Source organism: Camellia sinensis, chromosome 9, assembly GCF_055761805.1.
Source record: "Camellia sinensis isolate YWXY chromosome 9, ASM5576180v1, whole genome shotgun sequence".
Lineage (NCBI taxonomy): Eukaryota > Viridiplantae > Streptophyta > Magnoliopsida > Ericales > Theaceae > Camellia > Camellia sinensis.
In genome coordinates, this window is record NC_138969.1 from 87,891,975 (window position 1) to 87,913,530 (window position 21,556).

The following is a 21,556-nucleotide window of genomic DNA, read 5'->3' on the forward strand; positions in this document are numbered from 1 at the left end:
AGTTTCAGCCCATGACAGTGCATCACACATAAGTTGTTAAAAATTTCTTATAGTTTCATGATGCATGGGTCAAATTAAAGAGAAAAATCATTAAGTAGTTTTATCTGGTAAAGGATCCCTTCACTAACATAGATGTTCATTTGCTAATAGCCTGGAGATGTGCATGAAGTATTGACTTTATGATTCCCCTTCCAAAAAGCATATTTACACATGAAACATATGAATTAATACCTTTTTCTATCGGTAACATATGAATTAATACCTTCAAGATGTGGAATTCAAATAGGCTTGCATGCTTAAATGTGATGTGGAATTTAGTAACATATGCTTAAATGTCTCGTACTACTGCCAAGGTAAAAAAATTTGGAAATAAATATGTTAATGGAGCAAATTTTGAAGTCTACAGCCAAGGGTGATGTGGCTACCTGGAAATCTCTTCCCTAGTTGTGAATTTCCCTGATTAATGTTGGAATTCCTATGATGAAATTAGCTATAATTTGTGGATATGAACTCAAGTGTTGTGTTTTGACTTTGGACGTGTGTCAGATAAGGATGCTATCCAAAATCCAGGGCCAGGAACATGGATAAGTTTATGCTTGTGAATTTACTTTATTGACTGAGAACAATGATCTATATGCAAATATGCATGCAGAGCAAAAAAATGATAAAATAATAATAGTCACGGTGTAGTCTCCTTCGAAAGGAGCCACATAGAGCTCACATATGTGTATTTTTAAGATTACTGTGGATAAAGAACCCCTTTTTTTGTGCAAACTAGTTCAAACATGTGGCAGTGTCAAGTTGTTAACACTGTCAACAAGTCTCAACTCTAAAGAAGCAAATCTTTCTCAAAGGATGGCGAGAAAATGTCATACATGTCATAACAAAGTAGTGGGTAAACGTGTTTGTTCCACCAAACTTGAGAAGCTTTGTTATCATAAAGAGGTAGTTGGAAACACCAATGGGGATGCAAAGATACAGTGAATCCAGGAGATCTGGGAGAAACATGTCCATGCTGGACTGGCTTACCTCTCTTTCTCTCTCTTTTTGTTTTTTTAAACCTTTTCTTGCGTTGCATTATTGCTGTTTACTCTGGAAAAAAATGCACATTCTGAACTTCACTTTTTGTGTTGATGTTCTTCGAGAATTTCAGCATATATTATATAGATTTGGGATTTGGGATATTTGATGCATCTGAACTAGAAGTCATATGCTGTAAGTTTAAGAAGTTTTTCTTTTTGGTGGTGAAATTCGTTAATTGTGGCTGGGGAATAATTAAGTTAGTACACTTCACTTACTGGTTTACCAACAGTAAACCACTTGTTCTTTTTTGACCCGTAACGAACTCCAATGTTGGGAAAGACGGGTGGGGGGAAAAAAATGAGGTTGGGTTGGAATTGGATCGTGTTATGAGTTCACCTAGTTGGAATTGCATGTTTCGAACATGAACTGTAATCTGTTGCCTGGATCTTTCTGACTTAATTATCTTTTGTAGTTTGGAGTATTGTATGAAGCCCGAGCAAATACCGGTATAGATAGAATGAAAATCATCAACGCAGTTGCAAAATCTGTTCCTGCACCTCACAAGGTTGATCTCAACGATCCAGATAAGAACATAGTGGTTCAAATTGTCAAGGTAAGATGTGCTTTTCCATGTTAAATTTTGCCTTGTGTATGTCCACTATTAATGCTTGTTTATAACACAACCAGTTTTTAATTGTTAAGTTGATTGTCGCGTAGAGATTTTGGGATAGTTCATCTTCATGCCTTGTCAATCTGGTTTACACATTCAGATTAATGCTTTGTTGACCTGGTTAATCAATCCTCCGCTAATCCCATTTATTATTATTTTCTAAAATTTTGTTCAGTTACGGTAATACGTCAAAGGACAGACAAAGCATTTCATTTGCACGGAAGATGAGGAAAATGAAATAGATCTGTTGATAAATGCTTTGAAAACCTGCCTCTTAACTCAATGAATTGACCTGAAACTGTATGTTAACTGTTTTCTATTAAGTGGTTATTACTCTTGTTTGTTTTGTTTGAAAGACACATGGTTAAAAGTTACACATTCTCTTTGATGGTTTCTCCAAGAGTATGAGCAATTGTTGCTTGGTTCTATGGATTGACAGCTTAAATGTGAAATCTGAGGCAGCTCACATCATCCTTTAGAATAATTGTCATTTCAATGTGGCATTAGAGAACACTCAAATCTAACAATTGTCATTTCAATTAGTGCTGTCCATGGGTACATCACATGTTATCTATCCATGTAAGCATTTGAGCACATTGAAATAAAATTTTCAAGAACTTCTAGATGATTAAGGTTTGTGTTCCCATCTTTTGCTTTGTCGGACATGCTTGTTGGGCATACCTTGTCATGTTTGATGAGGGTACACCTTGTCATGTTTGATGTGATGTCCATTTCTGTTGTGGATGAGCCACTGGATTACAATAATTGTCATTTCACTCTCCTTTAGTTTTTACATAGTCCTCTTTCTGTAGTTGTAGAAATCATAAAAATTCTACATGTACAGTGTGTATCAGAAGTTTATGTATACAATATGTATTAACCCAGTGAACTGTAGGGGCATTTAAGAAAGCCTTTGAGGGGCTATAGAGCCCCCAAAATCTATCCCTTGTTTTTAATATGCTGTTTCCAGATAAATTGTTAAAGTGTTTATTACACTTTTTACCCCTAAACTATCGCCAAATTGTCTACTTAGTCCCTAAACTATCGATTTAGTCCTTAAAGTATATAAATCAAGGTCTAATTAGTCCCTAAACTATCTATTAAATCTATTAAGTTATTAAAGTATTTAATTCAAACCTATTTAGTCTCTGAAAAGATTGCAAAAATAAAATATATGTTCATGAATATTATAAATTAGTAAAAGACCCTACCCATTTTAGGAGATAAGTAAGAAAATATTATAGATAATTATCATTACCCTTATAAAGGAAATTCACCGTAAGGACTGGCGCTCACTTTTCAAAGACAATAAAAATTTAAGTTTTTTTATTTTTTTTTATTTTTAAAAAAAAAATAAAATTTTAACTAGTTTGGATATTTTACTAATTTATAATACTTATGGGCTTATATTTTATTTTTGTAATCTTTTTAGGGACTAAACAAGTTTGAATTAAATATTTTAGGGATTTAATGGATTCAATCGATAGTTTAAGGACTAAATATATTTTGATTTATATACTTTAAGGACTTAGTAGACTCAATCGAAAGGTCAGGGACAAAGTACATAATTTGGTGATAGTTTAGGGGTATAAAATGTAATAAACCCATTTTTAAATTATGTTGTTTATGCTTTGTGTTCTGGGGCAAGTAGGATAAAAAATGCTTAGCTTATATGCCTCTGTCTTCGTGTGGTTTTTGGTGAAAATTGTGGGTCTCTTTTTTGTTAAAGCCAATTGTATAAATTTGAAATTGAAATTTCTGCGTGGGCTGTTAATTACTGCTTTCCCATTAGGTTTGACATATAGTCTAGTCAAACAAGACTATTGCAAGTGTCACATTTAAGGTTGGGATGAACTAGTTAGTGCCTTGTCCTGTAGAATCGATTGTACTTGGGATTAGATTCATCCTTTGTAAATGATGTTTTTTTTGTGTTTTTTTTTTTTTGTAGATGCAATTTGTTTTGAGTATGTGATGATATCTTTGCATATCGATATTGAAGTTTACTGTTGATATTAAAACAAACTATAATATATATGTTTTTTTTTTTATTTGCATTGTCGATACTTTTGTTTTGCTTTAGATACAAAAATTTAAGTTCTTGAATATAAAAAATTATTAGTATTGTTGGAGAATACTTTATATATTTTTATAAAGAATATTTGGTTGACAATTGTTACAAGGTACGTATATACGTATGATTTTGTGAATGTGAATGTGGGTGTGGATGTAGATGTAGATGTAGATGTAGATGTATTTTATTTTAGAAAATATTAATAATTTGTACAGAGAATGAATTAATAAAATATATATTGATTTTATGAAAATAATTTTATTGCGACAATAATAACCGTCGCTAATGTAATCATCATTTCCTTACATTTTATTAGCGACGGGTTAATCTATAGCATATACATATTAGTTCAAACCTTTAGTGACGGTTTAAACTGTCGCAAATATGGTATTAATTTAATTCTACTTTTTGCGATGTTTTAAACCTTTGCTAATAATACCTTTTGCGACGGTTTAAACTGTAGCAAATATGATATTAATTTAATTCTATTTTTTTTGTGACGTTTTATACCGTCGCTAATATTACTTTTCGCAACGTCAAATACCGTCGCTAAAAAAGTTTTGGCAACGGCAACCAATATCGTCACTAAAAGTGAAGATTTTTCCTCTTTTTTTATGCCGGATTAAACCGTCGCAAAAATCATTGATTAGCTGTTACTACAAGAACGCGACGGTTTGTAACCGTTGCAAATACTTTTTGTCATGCCCCCTTCCGCCACCCTCCATTTCCTGTCGTTGCTCCGTCGCAAAAGACTTTTTGCGACAATATATGGACCTTTTGTGACGTTTGAGATGTTAGGGAAAATCGATGATTCCCCACAAGTAAATCAATCAATGGGAATAAAAACTAATGCGGAAAAATTAAATCAAAGGCAACACAAGAATTTTTACGTGGTTCCCTCAATGTGAGGTACGTCCACGGGATCGAAATCCGATTCCACTATCAACCAAATAAGTTCCAAACGATTACAAACGAGACACTAATGGTCTCACAAAACACCCTTAGGTGAATTCCAAATAATCACAAATAAACAAAGAGGAAAGACCTCACCAAATAGATGAACCAAAATCTTCAGAATCAGAGTTGAAGAAGACCCAAAATAATTAATCCAAAAACAGCCACGAACGGAGTAATTTTCCGAAACTTGAATAAATCACTCCACCAAACGTTAGTGCCACCAAATTGATTAATCAACTCAAGGCCTATCACACCAACCAAGAATAAATCTGCTGCCGCTAGATCCTTGTCACTGGACAAACAAAACAATGTCATATATATAATTGGGTATTGGGTTTTGTAATCAAAACCTAATTGTACCCAAATTGAATTGGGTCTCCTCAAATATAATATATAAAAATATATTATACTAAACCAAGCCAAATTAAAACTCTTTTAATAAATCAATTGGGTCCCACACTCCAATAAGGAGGTATACCCAACAATTCTCCCCCTACCGACTTAGGTGGAGACATCAACCATACCCGCCAAAGTTCTACACTTCAAATGTTTGTCCCTCGGCAAAGTCTTTGTCAACATGTCTGAAATATTATCATCTGTGTGAACCTTTTCGAGTTGTAACAATTTCGAATCTAACACATCACGAATCCAATGGTATCTCACATCAATGTGTTTCGATCTCGAATGAAAAGTAGAATTTTTACTCAAGTGAATAGCACTTTGACTATCACAATAAAGCACATACTTTTCTTGCTTCAAACCCAATTCTTGCAAAAATTTCTTTAACCATAACTCTTCTTTGCAAGCTTCTGTAATAGCAATAAATTCAGCTTCGGTAGTTGAGAGAGCAACACATTTCTGTAATTTAGATTGCCATGCCACAGCTCCCCCTGCAAAAGTCATCAAATACCCCGAAGTAGATTTCCGAGAATCAACATCACCAGCCATGTCAGAATCTGTGAACCCATCAAGCATCGGTTTACCATCCCCAAAACACAAACACACCTTCGAAGTCCCTCGAAGATACCTTAGAATCCATTTTACCGCTGCCCAATGTTCTTTACCCGGATTAGAGAGAAACCGACTCACCACACCAACTGCGTGAGCAATATCCGGCCTTGTACAAACCATGGCGTACATCAAAGAACCAACTGCTGAAGCATAAGGAACTTTCAACATCTCTTCTTTGTCTTTCTCACTTGTAGGACATTGATTCGAACTAAGCTTGAAGTGACCCGCAAGTGGACAACCAACCGGCTTTGCTTTATCCATATTGAACCTCTCAAGAACTTTCTCAATGTAGCTTTCTTGAGACAACCAAATCAGCCCCTTTTTGCGATCACGAACAATTTTCATACCAAGAATTTGCTTTGCCGGTCCCAAATCTTTCATAGCAAAAGACTTGCTCAACTCCAATTTCAACCTGTTTATCATGGTAGAATCTTGACCCACAATTAACATGTCATCAACATAAAGCAAAAGAATAATAAATTTACCATCTGGAAAATTTTTCACAAACACACAATGGTCCGAAGTGGTTTTAGAAAAACCATTATTCATCATGAAAGAGTCAAATTTTTTGTACCATTGCCGCGGGGCTTGCTTGAGACCATACAAACTTTTCTTCAATTTGCAAACAAATTTCTCTTTCCCTTTCTGTACAAAACCTTCCGGTTGCTCCATGTAAATTTCTTCTTCTAGATCACCATGCAGAAATGCGGTCTTCACATCAAGTTGCTCAACTTCAAGGTTCATACTTGCAGCCATGCCAAGTACAACCCGAATAGAAGACATCTTTACAACCGGTGAGAAAATTTCATCAAAATCAATACATTTCTTTTGCCCAAAGCCTTTCACAACAAGGCGTGCCTTGTACCTCAGATTCTTGCCATCATTCTTCAATTTGAAGACCCACTTATTTTTCAGAATTTTCCTCCCTTTAGGCAACTTCACTAAATCATAAGTGTGATTTTCAACTAAGGAATTCATCTCCTCTTCCATGGCCTTTTTCCAATCACCTTTCTTTGCATGCTCAATTGCTTCTTGGTAGCTCTCCGGCTCCCCTTGATCAGTAATCAACACAAATTCATTGGGAGGATATTTTCTTGAAGGTTGTCGATCCCTTGTAGATTTCCTCAACTCAAGTTGTGGTGGTAGTTCTTGAGTTGGATGCTCTTCCTCAATTTCTGACTCAACTTCATTAGAATTAGCATCATCCTCTACATCTTCAATAGGTGGCTGCACATCTCCCCCGTTTTCATCATCAACTGAAGATGAAGGAGATGGATCCATGTCAATGAGATCACTAGTTTTTGGCTCCGGTTGATCACCTTTGCCAAAGTCTTCAATTGTTTGGTCTTCAAGAAACACAACATCACGGCTTCGAATGACTTTCTTGTCGACCGGATCCCACAATCTATACCCAAACTCATCACGTCCATAGCCAAGAAAAATACATTGTCTTGACTTGCTATCAAGCTTGGACCTCTCGTCTTTTGGAATGTGAACAAAGGCTCGGCAACCAAACACTCTCAAGTGCTCATAAGATACATCTTTACCGGTCCAAACTCTTTCTGGAACATCACCATTCAAAGGATAGGAGGGTGACAAATTGATCACGTCAACCGTTGTCTTCAATGCCTCACCCCAAAAGGATCTTGGCAATTTAGCTTGTGAAAGCAAACACCTTGTTCTTTCCACAATGGTGCGGTTCATCCTCTCGGCAACTCCATTTTGTTGAGGAGTCTTCTTAACTGTCTTTTGATGCCGAATACCTTGGCTACGACAATACTCATCAAATGGCCCAATGTATTCACCACCATTGTCTGATCGGATGCACTTCAATTTCTGCCCTATTTCTCTTTCAACCATAGCCTGAAAATGCTTAAATACTTCTAGAACTTGATCTTTAGTTTTTAGTAAAAAAGCCCAAACTTTCCTTGAATAATCATCAATGAAAGTAACAAAATAAAGTGCACCGCCATGTGTTCTAACTTTTAAAGGACCACAAACATCCGAATGAATCAACTCCAAAACATTTTCTTTTCTAGAAGCAACATTTTTATGAAAAGAAACTCTATGTTGTTTACCCGCCAAACAATGAACACAAGTTTTAAGATGTGTACCTTTCAAACCGGGTAGAAGCTCTTTCTTGAACAATACTTGCAGCCCCTTTTCACTCATATGGCCAAGCCGCTTGTGCCATAATTCAGTAGAAGTATCTTCTTCAAGTGCATTGACAACACCTTTACAAATTTTTCCTTGCATCGAATAAAGTGTATGAGTCTTCTTACACTTGCCACCACCAAGGAACCCTTTGTGAGCTTCCATATTCCATCACCAAATTTGTTGTTGTAGCCTTCATCATCTAGCTTCCCGGTAGAGATCAAATTGAGGCGAATGTCGGGAACATGCCTCACATCTTTAAGCAACAACTTGCAGCCCAAATTTGTTTCCAAGCAAACATCACCCATGCCGATAATCTTGGACAAACCTTCATTACCCATTCGAACAGAACCATAATCTCCTGCAGTGTAGGTAGTGAAGAAATCAACTCGAGAAGTCACATGAAAAGAAGCACCAGAATCAATCACCCAATTGCTCTCTTGGCCCACAAAATTGATACAATCATCTTCACAAACGACCATGAGATCACCATTGGTAGTAACTGCTGTTGTGTCTTCTTGCTTCTTATCCACACTTTTATCACGCCTTTTCTCCTTATTCTTGAGCTTTCGGCATTCTCGCTTCATGTGCCCTTTCTCATGGCAATAATAACACTCAACGTCTTTCTTTGAAAAAGAGCCATCTCTTGACTTGTCACGGCTTTGATCACGACCATGAGGAGTCTTACTCCTCCCCCTTGTTTTGCTTCGGCCTCTCACAACAAATGCTTCCGAATGAGAAGAGCCGGTTGATTTTCTTCTAGTTTCTTCATTCAACAGGCTACTAGTGACTTGGCCCATTGTGACAACTCCATCAGGTGCCGAATTACTAACCGTCACAACCAAAGTCTCCCAACTTTCGGGCAAAGAACTAAGTAGCATCAAAGCCTGCAACTCATCATCAAAAACAATTTTCATAGAAGCAAGTTGGTTAACAATACTCTTTATTTCATTCAGATGTTCCGGAATAGGGCTGCCCTCTTTATATTTTAAATTAACCAACTTACGAAACAGAAAAGCTTTATTTGTGGCTGATTTCCTATCATAAAGACCCTCTAATTTTTTCCATAAATCATGTGCTGAAGTTTCAGTAGCAACATGATGAAACACACTGTCATCAATCCATTGACGGATAACACCAACGGCTTTTCGATTAAGCCTATTCCATTCATCATCTTTCCTACCTTCGGGTTTGCCAGAATCACCCTCAATGGGTCCATATAAATCTTTACAAAATAATAGGTCCTCCATTTTAGTTTTCCAAGTTACCCAATTGCTTCCATTGAAGCTAGACATACGACCCACATTCCCCTCCATTGATTTACACAAATAATTAAACCCAAATAAACCGTAAGCTCTGATACCAGTTGTTAGGGAAAATCGATGATTCCCCACAAGTAAATCAATCAATGGGAATAAAAACTAATGCGGAAAAATTAAATCAAAGGCAACACAAGAATTTTTACGTGGTTCCCTCAATGTGAGGTACGTCCACGGGATCGAAATCCGATTCCACTATCAACCAAATAAGTTCCAAACGATTACAAACGAGACACTAATGGTCTCACAAAACACCCTTAGGTGAATTCCAAATAATCACAAATAAACAAAGAGGAAAGACCTCACCAAATAGATGAACCAAAATCTTCAGAATCAGAGTTGAAGAAGACCCAAAATAATTAATCCAAAAACAGCCACGAACGGAGTAATTTTCCGAAACTTGAATAAATCACTCCACCAAACGTTAGTGCCACCAAATTGATTAATCAACTCAAGGCCTATCACACCAACCAAGAATAAATCTGCTGCCGCTAGATCCTTGTCACTGGACAAACAAAACAATGTCATATATATAATTGGGTATTGGGTTTTGTAATCAAAACCTAATTGTACCCAAATTGAATTGGGTCTCCTCAAATATAATATATAAAAATATATTATACTAAACCAAGCCAAATTAAAACTCTTTTAATAAATCAATTGGGTCCCACACTCCAATAAGGAGGTATACCCAACATGAGATTGTCGCAAAAAGTTCGGTTTTTAGTAGTGAGAATGGGTAGGAGTAGTACCGATAGAAGATAAGTTGAGAGAAAATAGATTAAGATAGTTTGGTCATATACAACTGAGACCAAGAGAAGTAGTAGTGAAGAGATGCGATACAGTGACGGTAGATGAAAATGTTAGGGGAAGAGGCAAACTTAAGTTGACATGGGCTAGTGTAGTAAATAGATATATGAGTTTCCTTAATTTGACTAACGAAATGGCCTTAGATAGAGTCGAGTGGAGAAGAAAGATTAGTGTAGCCGACCCAATCTGATGGAACTTACGGCTTAGTTTGGTTTAATTTAATGTTGTAGGAAGCGGAGGGAGGAAGGTTGCCTAGCTACCGCCTCTCCCAAACCATGTAGCAAGCGGAAGCCTTGTCCACCGGATATGATCTTTTACTTTTTTCCAGTTAGTTTCTGGTAATGCTTGTTTCCAACTGTCGCAATTATTGTGTTTCAAAATCCTCGTGTTATTCCTTTGTGAAATTGGATATTTGGAAACATCAAATGATGATGGGCTACACACTAACGTAGTTGTTATTAACTAGATAGTGCCAAAAAATGTCATAGTTACAGCTCATAATTTCAATTTCAGATGTGGCCTACAATGGAGGAGAGATGAGTTCTACTCCCAGAAGTTGTTTCTAGTGAATTCTTGTCCATTAGCGTAATAGCAAAAACGGCTTCTATTAGCTTCATAAATGCACATACTGACTTAAGGGACTTCAGAGACATGGAGTGTGTCTACCCTAATACACAGACTGATTTTGTATTTGGGTGGGGTTGGAAACTTCTTTTGGGGGATATGGGTTTTGGGCATGGGCATGTCATTTTGTATAGTTTGACATGTAAAATGACCAAGTCATCTGAATAATAGGTCTGCCAAATTGGTCAACAAAGTTTAGACTATGAGCATTGGTACCATTGTAGCTGCATTTTCTTGTTGTTTGGTTTGGAACAAAGTTAAAGCAAAGAAGAGGTGGTGTGAAGAAATGAGTGCATGGAGATGGATAAATAAAAGGATTATGAATCCAATTGTTTGTTGTCAAATATATTATAAAAAGTCAAATAGCTGTGACATGTGACTGACCACAACAAATGTGGAAGATGGAATAGAATAAAATAGTGTCAACCATTATTATAGTAGATGAAATAATAGTAGGAATAGTGTTTTCACTATTCATGTTTTGCTATATATATGTCATTGAAGTGAAGATGGACATGTATAAAAAAGAAGGAAAATGTGAAGCAGGAGAGAGAAACAAATAGTAGAGATCAGGATAAGAACTATATTGAAATGTATAGTTAAATTACTGAATAAATAACATAACTAAATCCTAGATTTCTATACTAAAAGGTTTTTGAAGAACCAAATATATGTTCCTGAAGAACTTAATTATTTATTTATTTATATATCTTGTATTCAAACTATTACTTTATCTGCTTTATATTTTCTTCATTTTTATAACACGTTATCAGTATGAAACTTTAGCATAACTATACTTGTTGGCTTTAATTTATTTTATAGTTTTACATATAATATCCTACTGATCCTGAAGATCATGTTTGGATATAAGTTAATCCAGAAGATTAACATCTTAGTAAATTAATCCAAAAGATTAACATCTCATCTGAGTTAATTAATCTAGAAGATTAATATTGTTCCAAAAGATCAATAGTGGAAAGTTAATCCTAAGGATAAATAAAGTATACAAAATATTCTCATTAATATTTATATGTAATTACATCTTGTATATTGTTAATTTATACAACTTATAGTTCTATATGATTTGGTATAATTATTGTTTAGTATATTAAATAAAATAATTACTATTCATTACTATAGAAATAGTAAAATAATGAAATGGATGGGTCTTCATTTTTTAATCCGCTATGCCATTTTGAACCTGTAACCTTCTTAAGGGAAGTCCTAAGGTTTACACACTAGGCCAGTCCCAGTGGCTGAGTATTTTGTGACATATATATATTTGTATATATCACTACTAGAAATATGGTTTTTTGCGTCTTATTTTTTGCGACGGATTGTTTAACCATCGCAAAAAAGCATTTTTTTACATCAAAATCTAATTTTATTTAAACTCCAAGCGTGTTTCGCTGTTACTTCCCAATTTCTGTCTCCATTTCGCGCTCTCGTCGGCTGAAGAAGAGACCTCCAACGGTATGTCTCTCTCTCTCTCTCTGAAAATCTCACTCTCCACTCTCTCTTGCTCGACTCTCTTTCGATTCTCCACTCTCAATAGTATTGTTCATTTGAAGATTTCGATCAATTGTTGATGAAGATATGAAGATTTTGATTGATTTTTTATGAAGATTTTGATCGATTCATAATCGGTGAGCCTAATTTCTATGAATGAATCCAACTCTCTATCTCTCCCCTCTGCTGTGCCTCCTCTCCATCACGGACGCTTCTCTTTCTCTTTCTCTCCAGAGCCGACTATGGAGACCTCCGATTTTTCAATTCTAGGTTTAATAGAGTATTTATTTTCAAATTCTAGAGATTTCTATCATTCTCATCTCTCTCTGTCGCTTGGGTTTAACCATTGATCGAATTCTAGGGTTTTCAATTGACGATTTCGGATTGCTCGTGAGAAAATGGCGAATGAAGTAGTATTATTAGTAATTTCTGACGCAAATGCTAATGAAGCTCACTCATTCTCTCTCTCTCTCTCTCTCTCTCTCTCTCTCTCTCTCTCTCTTTCCCTCTCTCTCTCTCTCTCTCTATATATATATATATATATGTACCAATTAGTTTGCTTCTGATGAAGCTCTGGTGCATTGCATTTTGAATTTCGTTTTGAGTCGCATGAAGTTCAATGTGACTCATGTAACTTTGTTTTCTGAATTGATTCAAACATTCTAATTTGCTATATTTTCTGTTAAAGAGGCTTTGTGATTGATAGTCTGATTTGAATTTCTGATGCGTTGTGTTTGTTTTTGTATTGCTGTTTGTTATCTGCTTCATTAGTCGTAGTTGATTTCTATATTGCTCTGTTTAATTCTGATTTCAAGCTCTGTATTGCTGTGCATTGCTTGTCTAGGCTCTCTACCAGCAGGTTTGATTTCAAGCTCTGTTTTTATTTTCTCCTGATTATCTGAGATGTGCACCATAAATTCAGGAAAGCTGATGAGTTTTGGCTAGTACAAGAAGTACCTCACCCGCTACCCTGTCATAGAATTTCATACTTCTAGATGGGATCTACAATTCGCCAAACTATCTAAAAATTTGACTAAGAAAATAATAATTGATTTCAATTTCAGATTAATATGATATTGCCGGAATTGTTTTTGTATTTGTTTGAATCCTCACATGACTTACCAAATGATGGGCATACACAAATTCAAACAATTCCGGCAATATCAAATTCGGTGGATGTATGTTAAAAAAAAAAAAAATTCCCTTCAAAGAATTATCCAGCCGTTAAAAGCCATTACTTTTTGTGTTTTTTTATGGATTTCAATTTCAAGGATTAGGCAAAGAGCTTCATCAGCGATGACGTCTGTGGCTCTTCTTGCTCCTCCTCTCACCCCCTTCTCATCTTCTCTTTCACATCATCATCATCATCATCATCATTCTCTCTCGCCACTTCAATTTCACCCCCAAAACCCTAGGCTTCGCATATTGTATTCCTCTAATCGATCACAATCGGTGCGATTCTTCAATCTTTGTCTTTCTTTGATTCCCCATATTTACTTTTCCCAACTCCTCATTTTCTTCTTTTTCTGTGTTAAATTTTGTTCAGTTGAAAACCACAGAGATGGATTCAAGACCCGAATACCAGCCCGGAATCTTCGATGACCTCTTTCTTAACTTGTTCTGAAGCCGAATGGTACAGGTGACTCCAATTTCATTATCTCACTACTTGAAATGCTTCATTACCTTCTAAATTGACCGTTTTGTTCTTGGTTGCTATTCAATTTGTTAATGGAGGTTCTCAATTTTACTAAATTGATTAAATATGGAAAAAAAAAATAAAGGGTAAAATCGATACAATTGAAACTACAAAGAGCTAAATGGCACAAGAGACAAAATTATAAGGACCACGGTGTACTTTGCTCCCCAAGAAAAGGAAGAAAGCCATGTGTTGTATAATTGGAAGTTTTTGTATATTCCAGTTTGAGATAATGGGATATCTAACTTGATGAAGGATCTGTTATTTTTCATTTGTTTTACTTTCTTGCATTTTTGCAGCAACCAAACAAAGGTTGAACTTTCCATATGAATTATTTGAGGTTTTTACATGACTGATCTTACAGTTTTACCCAATTTCTTGCTTTTAAGGGGATATTAACAGGAAGTTGGGTGGGATTCAGAGAAGCCTGGATACAATGGACTAATTGAAGTCGCAAACCGTCTTATGATCAGAAGAAGCAATTCTGAAACCAAAGAAGCCGCGGTATTGAGAATGCATCCTTTGTCATAACTATGAATTCATTGCAAGATTTCTTAGTACTAAATTGCAGATTTAGACAAGATGCTATGCTATTATATTTATGTCACATGGTTTAATCTTTGGTAAGGCTCGTCATTAGTACTTGTTTTGGAATATAGTAGGTGTGGATATTAAGATTGCTGTTTCCTCCATTTTTGTTAGAGCTTTACCGAATGCTCATATCACCTATTCAAGGAGGGAAATTAGCTGCAATGATGGTTGGTGAGTTTATCATTCGTGTAGTATTCCTGGTAGCCTAGTTGATTTTTGTTTTTGTACACTAATTTCAACTTTGTCAATCTACTACAATTTCGTGTAAATCATTTAAATGTTCTTTTTTCTGAAGCAAGGGTGACTGCACTATCTTGTCAATGGCTCATGGGCCATTGTGCTGTTAACTCTGTGGATCTTCCTGATGGATCCTCATTGAGAAGTGGGGTAATGTTTTGAACTTCTTTTTGATATTGCAGTCTGATTTACGTGGAATATATTCTTTCTGATATTCATTGACATAATTTTTCCCATTCTGTAGGTGTTTGTAGAAAAATGCAAGTACTTGGAGGAAAGCAAATGCGTGGGAATTTGTATCAATACATGTAAGCTTCCTACACAGGTCAGTGCTTGTCAAACTTTCGTCAGCAAAAGTAGTTATGTGCATCTTTTCCTCACTAGTGTTTTGACTGCAGTAATCATGAGAGTGATAACAGAAAGTTAGGGATATCGAGCAAAATAATGCTTGTAAATTTGAGGCAGTTGTGTGTTCCTGTTTACATATGAATGTTGCCTTTAAATTCAGTTTTTTTTTTTTAGTACTTGAATCTCTTAGTATTTTGTATAAATACTTTTAAGGATGGTTGATGGATATTTGTTTTGTGTGTATAGAAGTTTATATTTTGTATGCACATTTTTTTTTTTTTTTTGAACACAGATAATTTTGTTGAGGGAAGTGATGGAAAATAATACATGTGTATTAGAATTTTTGCAAATATCACTTTATATTTATTGTATATAATACTTGAATATATATATATATATATATATGAGAATATAGGTTGCTAAAACATTGTAGGTATTTTATTTATTTATATTTTTTTTTGCGACGGTAACAAGATGGTCGCTAATACATTGTAGGTATTTTTTTAATTTTTTTACGACGGCAAAACATTAGTCGCGATAAGTAGATTAGGCGGTCGCAAATAGTTTGCGACTGCTATTTTGCAGTCGCAAAAAGTATTTGCCACCCCCACATTCGCGACCCCTATTTGCCGTCGCATGGGCAGTCGCAAAAGGTTTTTTGTGACTGTTTTTTTATTTTTTGCGACAGTTTGTAGCGGTCGCAAAAAGTACTTTTTTTAGTAGTGTATTGTTATTGCCAATACTAAAATAATCTTTCTGCTTGTTCAATGTTATCTAATTCATATATGTATTTGAATTTATATGGGTGATTTTATCTGACATGTCAAACCTTTCAAAATTGAAATTCACTGCACTTGACATTTTTGGAAAGAATTATTTATTCTGGATTCTTGGTGTGGAAATCAACCTAGATGCCATGAACCTTGGAGATACCATCAAAAAGAAAAGTGATGCATCCCTGTTGGATTGCGCTAAAGCAATGATTTTCATCCGCTACCATATCTAGGAAGAATTAAAAACTAAATATGCCACGGTCAAAGATCCACTTATTTTATGAAATAATTTAAAGGAGAGGTATGAACACTAGAAAAGTGTTATCCTTATGAATGCACGCTATGTTTGGTTGCAATAAAGATTATAAATCAGTTTATGAGTATTATTGTTTAAAATTATTTCGAGGCTAGAATTATGTGAAGAAAAAGTTACAGAAGAAGATATGTTAAAAAAACGTACTTCACTTTCCACGTCACTAATTTGCTCTTGCAACAACAATATAGAGAGCGTTGATTTACCAAATACTCACAACTTATTTCATGCCTTCTTGTGGCTAAACAAAACAATGAACTTTTAATGAAAAACAACATTCTCGACCCACTAGTTTAATGCCATTCCTAGAAGCAAATGTTGTCTCATTTTAAAAACACGAAGGAGACCGTGGTCGTGGTCATGGACGTGATAGAAATAACTACCAAAGTCGTGGAGGAAATATTCAGAGATCTTCCAATAAAAATATCACATCATTCCATCTGAAGTGGAATACCAAAAGCAGAACAATCCCCATAAATGGAACAATTCGAGGGGAATGGAAAAGGCTCACAATATAAGCCTCCTAGGAATTATGGGGATATTTGCAAGCGATATGGTATGGAAGGTCATTGGGTGCGTACCTGTTGTATGGCTAGGCATCTGGTGGATCTCTATCAAGAATCAAAAGGAAAAGGGAAGTAAATAGAAATGAACTTCACTAATTAATATGAACCAATTGAAATCTTACATGAAACAGCTAACCTTGATGAAAAAGTCCTTGTTAATGAGTGGGCTATGTATTAGTCTTTGCGGAATCTCTAGGAGGGTATCAGAGTGCACCCGATAGTTCACCCTTGTCTAGTTCACAAATGTGCAATGTAAAGTGAATGAGGGTCCAAATCTGGCAAATCAAAAGAAAATTCACTAATCACAAGAAATGCCAAATGAGGACCATGTCACCAAACTCAAAGTCCTAATCTTTTTGGAAAAACTAGGAAACCTTGACTCCTGCCAAATGAAGGCCACTGCCCTCATAACCAAAATGTCTTGGCTCTAGAACCTTGGTGTAAGAAGGGAATGTCATGGATTAAGCACCCCCACTCACCCGATCAAAGATCGGTCTCTACTAATTCTTGATATGAGATTCATTATCAAAATATTTCCATATTCCGATTATTAATGCTAACTTTACTAAGTTGAGCAAACAAGTATAGACTGAATCACCTACTTTGGAACACTTTGATCTCTTGCATTGTGAAAAGAGTTTTTAAAATGAGCGACTCAAAGAAAAGAGCTCATTTGCAAAAAGATAAAAGCAATCCCAACTTGGGCAAAACTACCTCCAAGCAGTGGGTAAACATAAAGATATCTCAAGTAAGCACATAACTTCATGATAGCATGCCAGACATAGTAAATAAAGAATACGCAAACAGGATGCAAAGATGAAAAAGATTACCTAGTAGTCATCAGCACCAGCCAAGCGCGAAAAGGGTTAGAAAATATTCATGACCCTAGATGTAAAGAACTAATTCAATGACACTCATGAAACATGAACTTATGAGCTCAGTTACTACCATATGTCATGGGAACCATCTCAAGCATGGAGGGTGCATAAACCACATAGAAAGAATGGAAGCATGACACGGGGCCATAATATGTTTATGGATAAAGTATTGTTGTATGTCATAATATATGTTGGAATGTTAGATAGGGCGTGTAACGTTCCGAGTTTCTAAAACTTATTTCAAATGAATATATTTCTGTGTTTGCACTGTATGAAATTCGATACACGACTTATGGAGTTGATTGTTTGTTTGCTTAGATATTTCCGAGTAGGGGTCATCAAATGGCCCATGGACAAAAAAACCCGGTATTACCTAACCCGTCCAACTTGTCTCATGGCCAGCCCTAACCCACTTGACTGCCTAGCCCGTCCCATCCCATAGAAGATGATTTATGGCTTTAGACAAAGGTTTGAAACCTGACCTCGTCCATGAACCTAGCCCGTACAAGCCCGCATGGATAAATCCAGCCCAATCATTCCATTAACCCATCTCAAACTATCCCAGCCAAAAAAAAATATTATCCAAAAAAATAACATTGTTAAATTCAATTTTAATCCATTAAAATCAATACTGTTCCATTTATAAAAAATAAAAATAAAAACATTTGACAACCCATATTATCCTTGTAAATTGTACTTTAAAAATAAAAATATACAAAACACAATTTGTTAAAATTGAATTTGATAGTGACCGTCGACTAGTGATATCTTCCTAACTCTCAACTTTTTACATATAACATTGTCATATTTGTTAATTTGGTGAATTTATACTCCAATTTGGTTGTTTTAATAGTATTAATTAATTTGATCATATGAATTATTAAAAAAGAAAAAATAAATTTGTAGAACTTAATAATATAAGTCTAATAAAAATGTGTAACCTGATTTGGTTTGATTTTGACTCGTAAATTTTGGACTTAACGGGTGGGACATGGTTCTAATTTTTTTAAATAAACCCAGCCAGTATCAACCTGTTGACTGATCAAAACCCGAAAAACCCATTAATATATGGGATGGACACAATAATTGTGGGCCAAGTAAGCCCATCCCATCCCATTGACGACCCCTATTTCCGAGATTGTAATAATATGATTGAATCTTATTCATTTCAATTATTGCATTGTTTTTCAATCCTGTAGTTAGTGGGAGTTGTTGGGGTTTTGATTTGGAACTTTCATTTAGTTTTCACATTAGAATGCTTGAGTGGTAGCTTGATCGCTCGAGCAATCTTGTGTAGCTTGCAGGACTTTTGACTGCAGAGTTTTTCCTGTGAACCCTGCTCTAGTTGTAGTTTTTTTTACATACATTATTGTCTACTGCGTTAGGGTTTGATGTTTGTTATATTCGTTCATGTTGTTCACATTCCATAGCTTATTCAAGCAATTGTTAATAGATCAGTGGTTGTTATTTATTTAATTTGTGTTTAGAATAGAATTGGTGAAAAACTCCTAATGTTAGGGTTTATGTTCAAGTTATTGTCGGAGCATGTTTATTGAATCACAAGATTATGTCATGCAATATCTTTCACCACTTTTTATGAGGAATTTTGTAAATTGTTGATTGTTAATCGTTATGAGAAATTATCAACTAAATAACCATGTGTGTGTTTTATTTTTTATATTGGGCATTACTTGATGTGGTACGAATTTTGTGTGAGTTGATTTGTGAAATTAAGCAACTTGGGTTATAGATTCTAATGTCAAAGACCCGAAAACTTGGCTTATGGGATAATGGGTCCTTAAGGCTAGCAACTGGAGAAAGCTAGAATATCACATGACTTCTCCAATTGTAAAGTGCATGAAAGTGTCCCGCAAACTAAGTGTGGGCGTGTGTTTGTGAGATCACGAAACTCATTTTTAAGGAATTAGTTAGATGACAACTTTACTTTATTTAAATGTCATTTCATTCACATTGCATCATTCATGACTTATGTGCGTACATTGCATTTTTATAACCTATTTGTTGTTATTGCTCGTCTCATACTTGTTAGTTTTATGCTTAGATTTAACTATACACTTAACACCATTGTCCACCATAATAGCATATAGGATTGTAGAAGTTGATTCTCTGTTGGACTGGTTAGCTCACCCTTTCCTTTTCAGGAAACGAGCAAGAGGGATCACATTGAGCATTATCAGAATATGAGAAGTTGTTTTCGCACTTTGATTTATTATTGTCATAATCCTTTCTAGCGAACCCTTGTAATGTAGGCTTCGTTTGGGAAGTTGCTATTTTAGTAGGCTATTTTAGTTTTTGGCTATTTTAGTAGGTTAAAATTTTTGTGTTTAGGAAGATGATTGGATTTTTTTGTGGTTAGATGCGATGTTTGTGAGAGAAAAAGTGAAATGATTATGGGTTTGATGTGATATTTTGTCTTATTAACTATTTTAACCTATTTTATCTTTTTGTGAATTTTAGCCTAAATTAGGCTACTTTTTTTCTTGCCAAACACGCCTGTAATATTGTTGCTTTAATATTGTTGTGTATGAAGTGAGGGCTAGTGGGGGCGTAGAATTGAGGCTTGTGTCACTAAAGTTTACGTCCTAAATTCCTGTCATGGGGTTTAGAGTTGTCATGGGTAGTCCAAACTTTTCATTTTCCTTGTCTAACTCTTGTAATTTATTTGAAAGGGTTGGTTGTAAACCTCTAACAAATTTAATTTGTATAAATCTATTGATTTATGAGTTCATGTGTGTATATATATATATATATATTTTTTCACGATAGGATGGGTGTGATGTTATTCAACTATTTCGTAATTATTGCATATAATCATAAATTCAATATGAAAATTTTCAAAAGAAATCATGTCACTTAAATATTTAGGAATTAACTATTTTAGTTGGCTTTTTAATTTTTTACGAAAAGATACAGAGAAAAATAGATAGAGCGATATGACAATTTATAGTGAATTTTTGGCTAAAATTTTACCTTCCCAAACAAGGCCTAAATTAGTAAATGAATCTTTCTAAATGGTTTGTCACCTGTAATTTCAACCTATCGTTTCTATTCATTAATTTGGATCTTCAGATATTAAGAAGTGACAAGATGGTTTTTAATAATATTTTTTTTAATAAACTAGTTTGTCTTCTTTTTTTAAATTTTTTTTAAACTCATATAAAATAGAGAAAATTGTTAAAAAGTTCAATCTAAGGAGGATATAAGGCATTAGTTCCAGTGGATATTTTTTATTGGTGAGAGGACTATCATTTGTGAAATAGTTTGCTAAGAAATCATTTTTATTGTTTTGGAGGACATTTTATTTCCGATTTTACCTCTTAATTTATCTGTTGACTTTTTTGACTATTTGTTCAAATTTATATCTATATTTCAAATTATTTCCTATCTGTTCAAATTTATATTTATTTTTTCAAAATTTTTAACTATCTGTTCAATTTTTTGACTATCTGTTCAAATATTTTTTATTTGTTGAATTTTTTTAAGCTAGTTTTTCTTATATGTTAAACATGTTTGTTCAAATTAAATCTTTCTTCTTTTTTTTTTCTTTCTTTCTTTCTACACAACAATATATATACAAATTGATTTTACAAACCCAGTTTTCTCTCTCTCTCTCTTTTTCGCTCACTCATCCTCATCTTTTTTTCTCTCTCTCTTACTCATCTTGATCACTTTATCTCTCTATTTGTGTAATGCCCCAAAAACATAACAACTAACCACCTTATGACATACAATAGAAAAACAGAAACTAACGAAATATTAATATTTCATTAATTCTCTTTAACAGTACAAAATATATCATATGCATATATACATTCACAAATCCTAAATCATGAATCTATAGCATATGACATGTATGAACAACTTGAAACAAAAGGAAATACATATAAGTTTATGCCCTAATGACTACATATTTCCAAGGCGATACTTGGTTATAACAAAAGCGGGTCAAGCCCAAAACAAGTAAAAAGCTCGAGGTTTGTACAAA

The 21,556-nt window shown here is 34.6% G+C and overlaps 2 protein-coding genes across 8 annotated transcripts in view; both read left to right on the forward strand.

The window, feature by feature from the left end:
- The window catches only part of SLG1 (Tetratricopeptide repeat (TPR)-like superfamily protein), a 37,060-nt gene extending 16,763 nt beyond the window's left edge, over positions 1 to 20,297 (forward strand). For 2 of the 4 annotated variants that reach the window (XM_082887245.1, XM_082887248.1), the window contains exons 4-5: positions 547 to 1,636; positions 19,713 to 20,297. The gene's annotated coding sequence lies outside the window, so the exon portion shown is untranslated. The remainder of the gene's footprint in view (positions 1 to 546; positions 1,637 to 19,712) is intronic. The other 2 variants (XM_082887246.1, XM_082887249.1) reach the window with 1 other exon arrangement.
- LOC114293339 (beta-carotene isomerase D27, chloroplastic) lies at positions 11,936 to 15,186 on the forward strand. 4 transcript variants are annotated; one of them, XM_082887253.1, is made up of 6 exons: positions 11,936 to 13,600; positions 13,695 to 13,781; positions 14,234 to 14,348; positions 14,507 to 14,606; positions 14,731 to 14,822; positions 14,917 to 15,186. In XM_082887253.1, the coding sequence occupies exons 3-6, from the start codon at positions 14,310 to 14,312 to the stop codon at positions 15,097 to 15,099; spliced, it is 414 nt and encodes a 137-aa protein (XP_082743379.1). In that variant the 5' UTR covers positions 11,936 to 13,600; positions 13,695 to 13,781; positions 14,234 to 14,309; the 3' UTR covers positions 15,100 to 15,186. The 4 variants fall into 4 exon arrangements, with proteins under 4 accessions (XP_082743379.1, XP_082743377.1, XP_082743378.1 ...); XM_082887251.1 differs by having other exon boundaries at positions 14,247 to 14,348; XM_082887252.1 differs by having other exon boundaries at positions 13,695 to 13,787; positions 14,917 to 15,185.
- Positions 20,298 to 21,556: the final 1,259 nt, after the last annotated feature.

What these genes read in the sequence shown, in the direction of transcription:
- LOC114293339 (XM_082887250.1), top strand. An exon ending in CTGAAACCAAAGAAGCCGCG is followed by an intron (nt 14,349 to 14,506) that starts GTATTGAGAATG and finishes GGAATATAGTAG; the next exon opens with GTGTGGATATTAAGATTGCT. An exon ending in ATTAGCTGCAATGATGGTTG is followed by an intron (nt 14,607 to 14,730) that starts GTGAGTTTATCA and finishes TTTTTTCTGAAG; the next exon opens with CAAGGGTGACTGCACTATCT.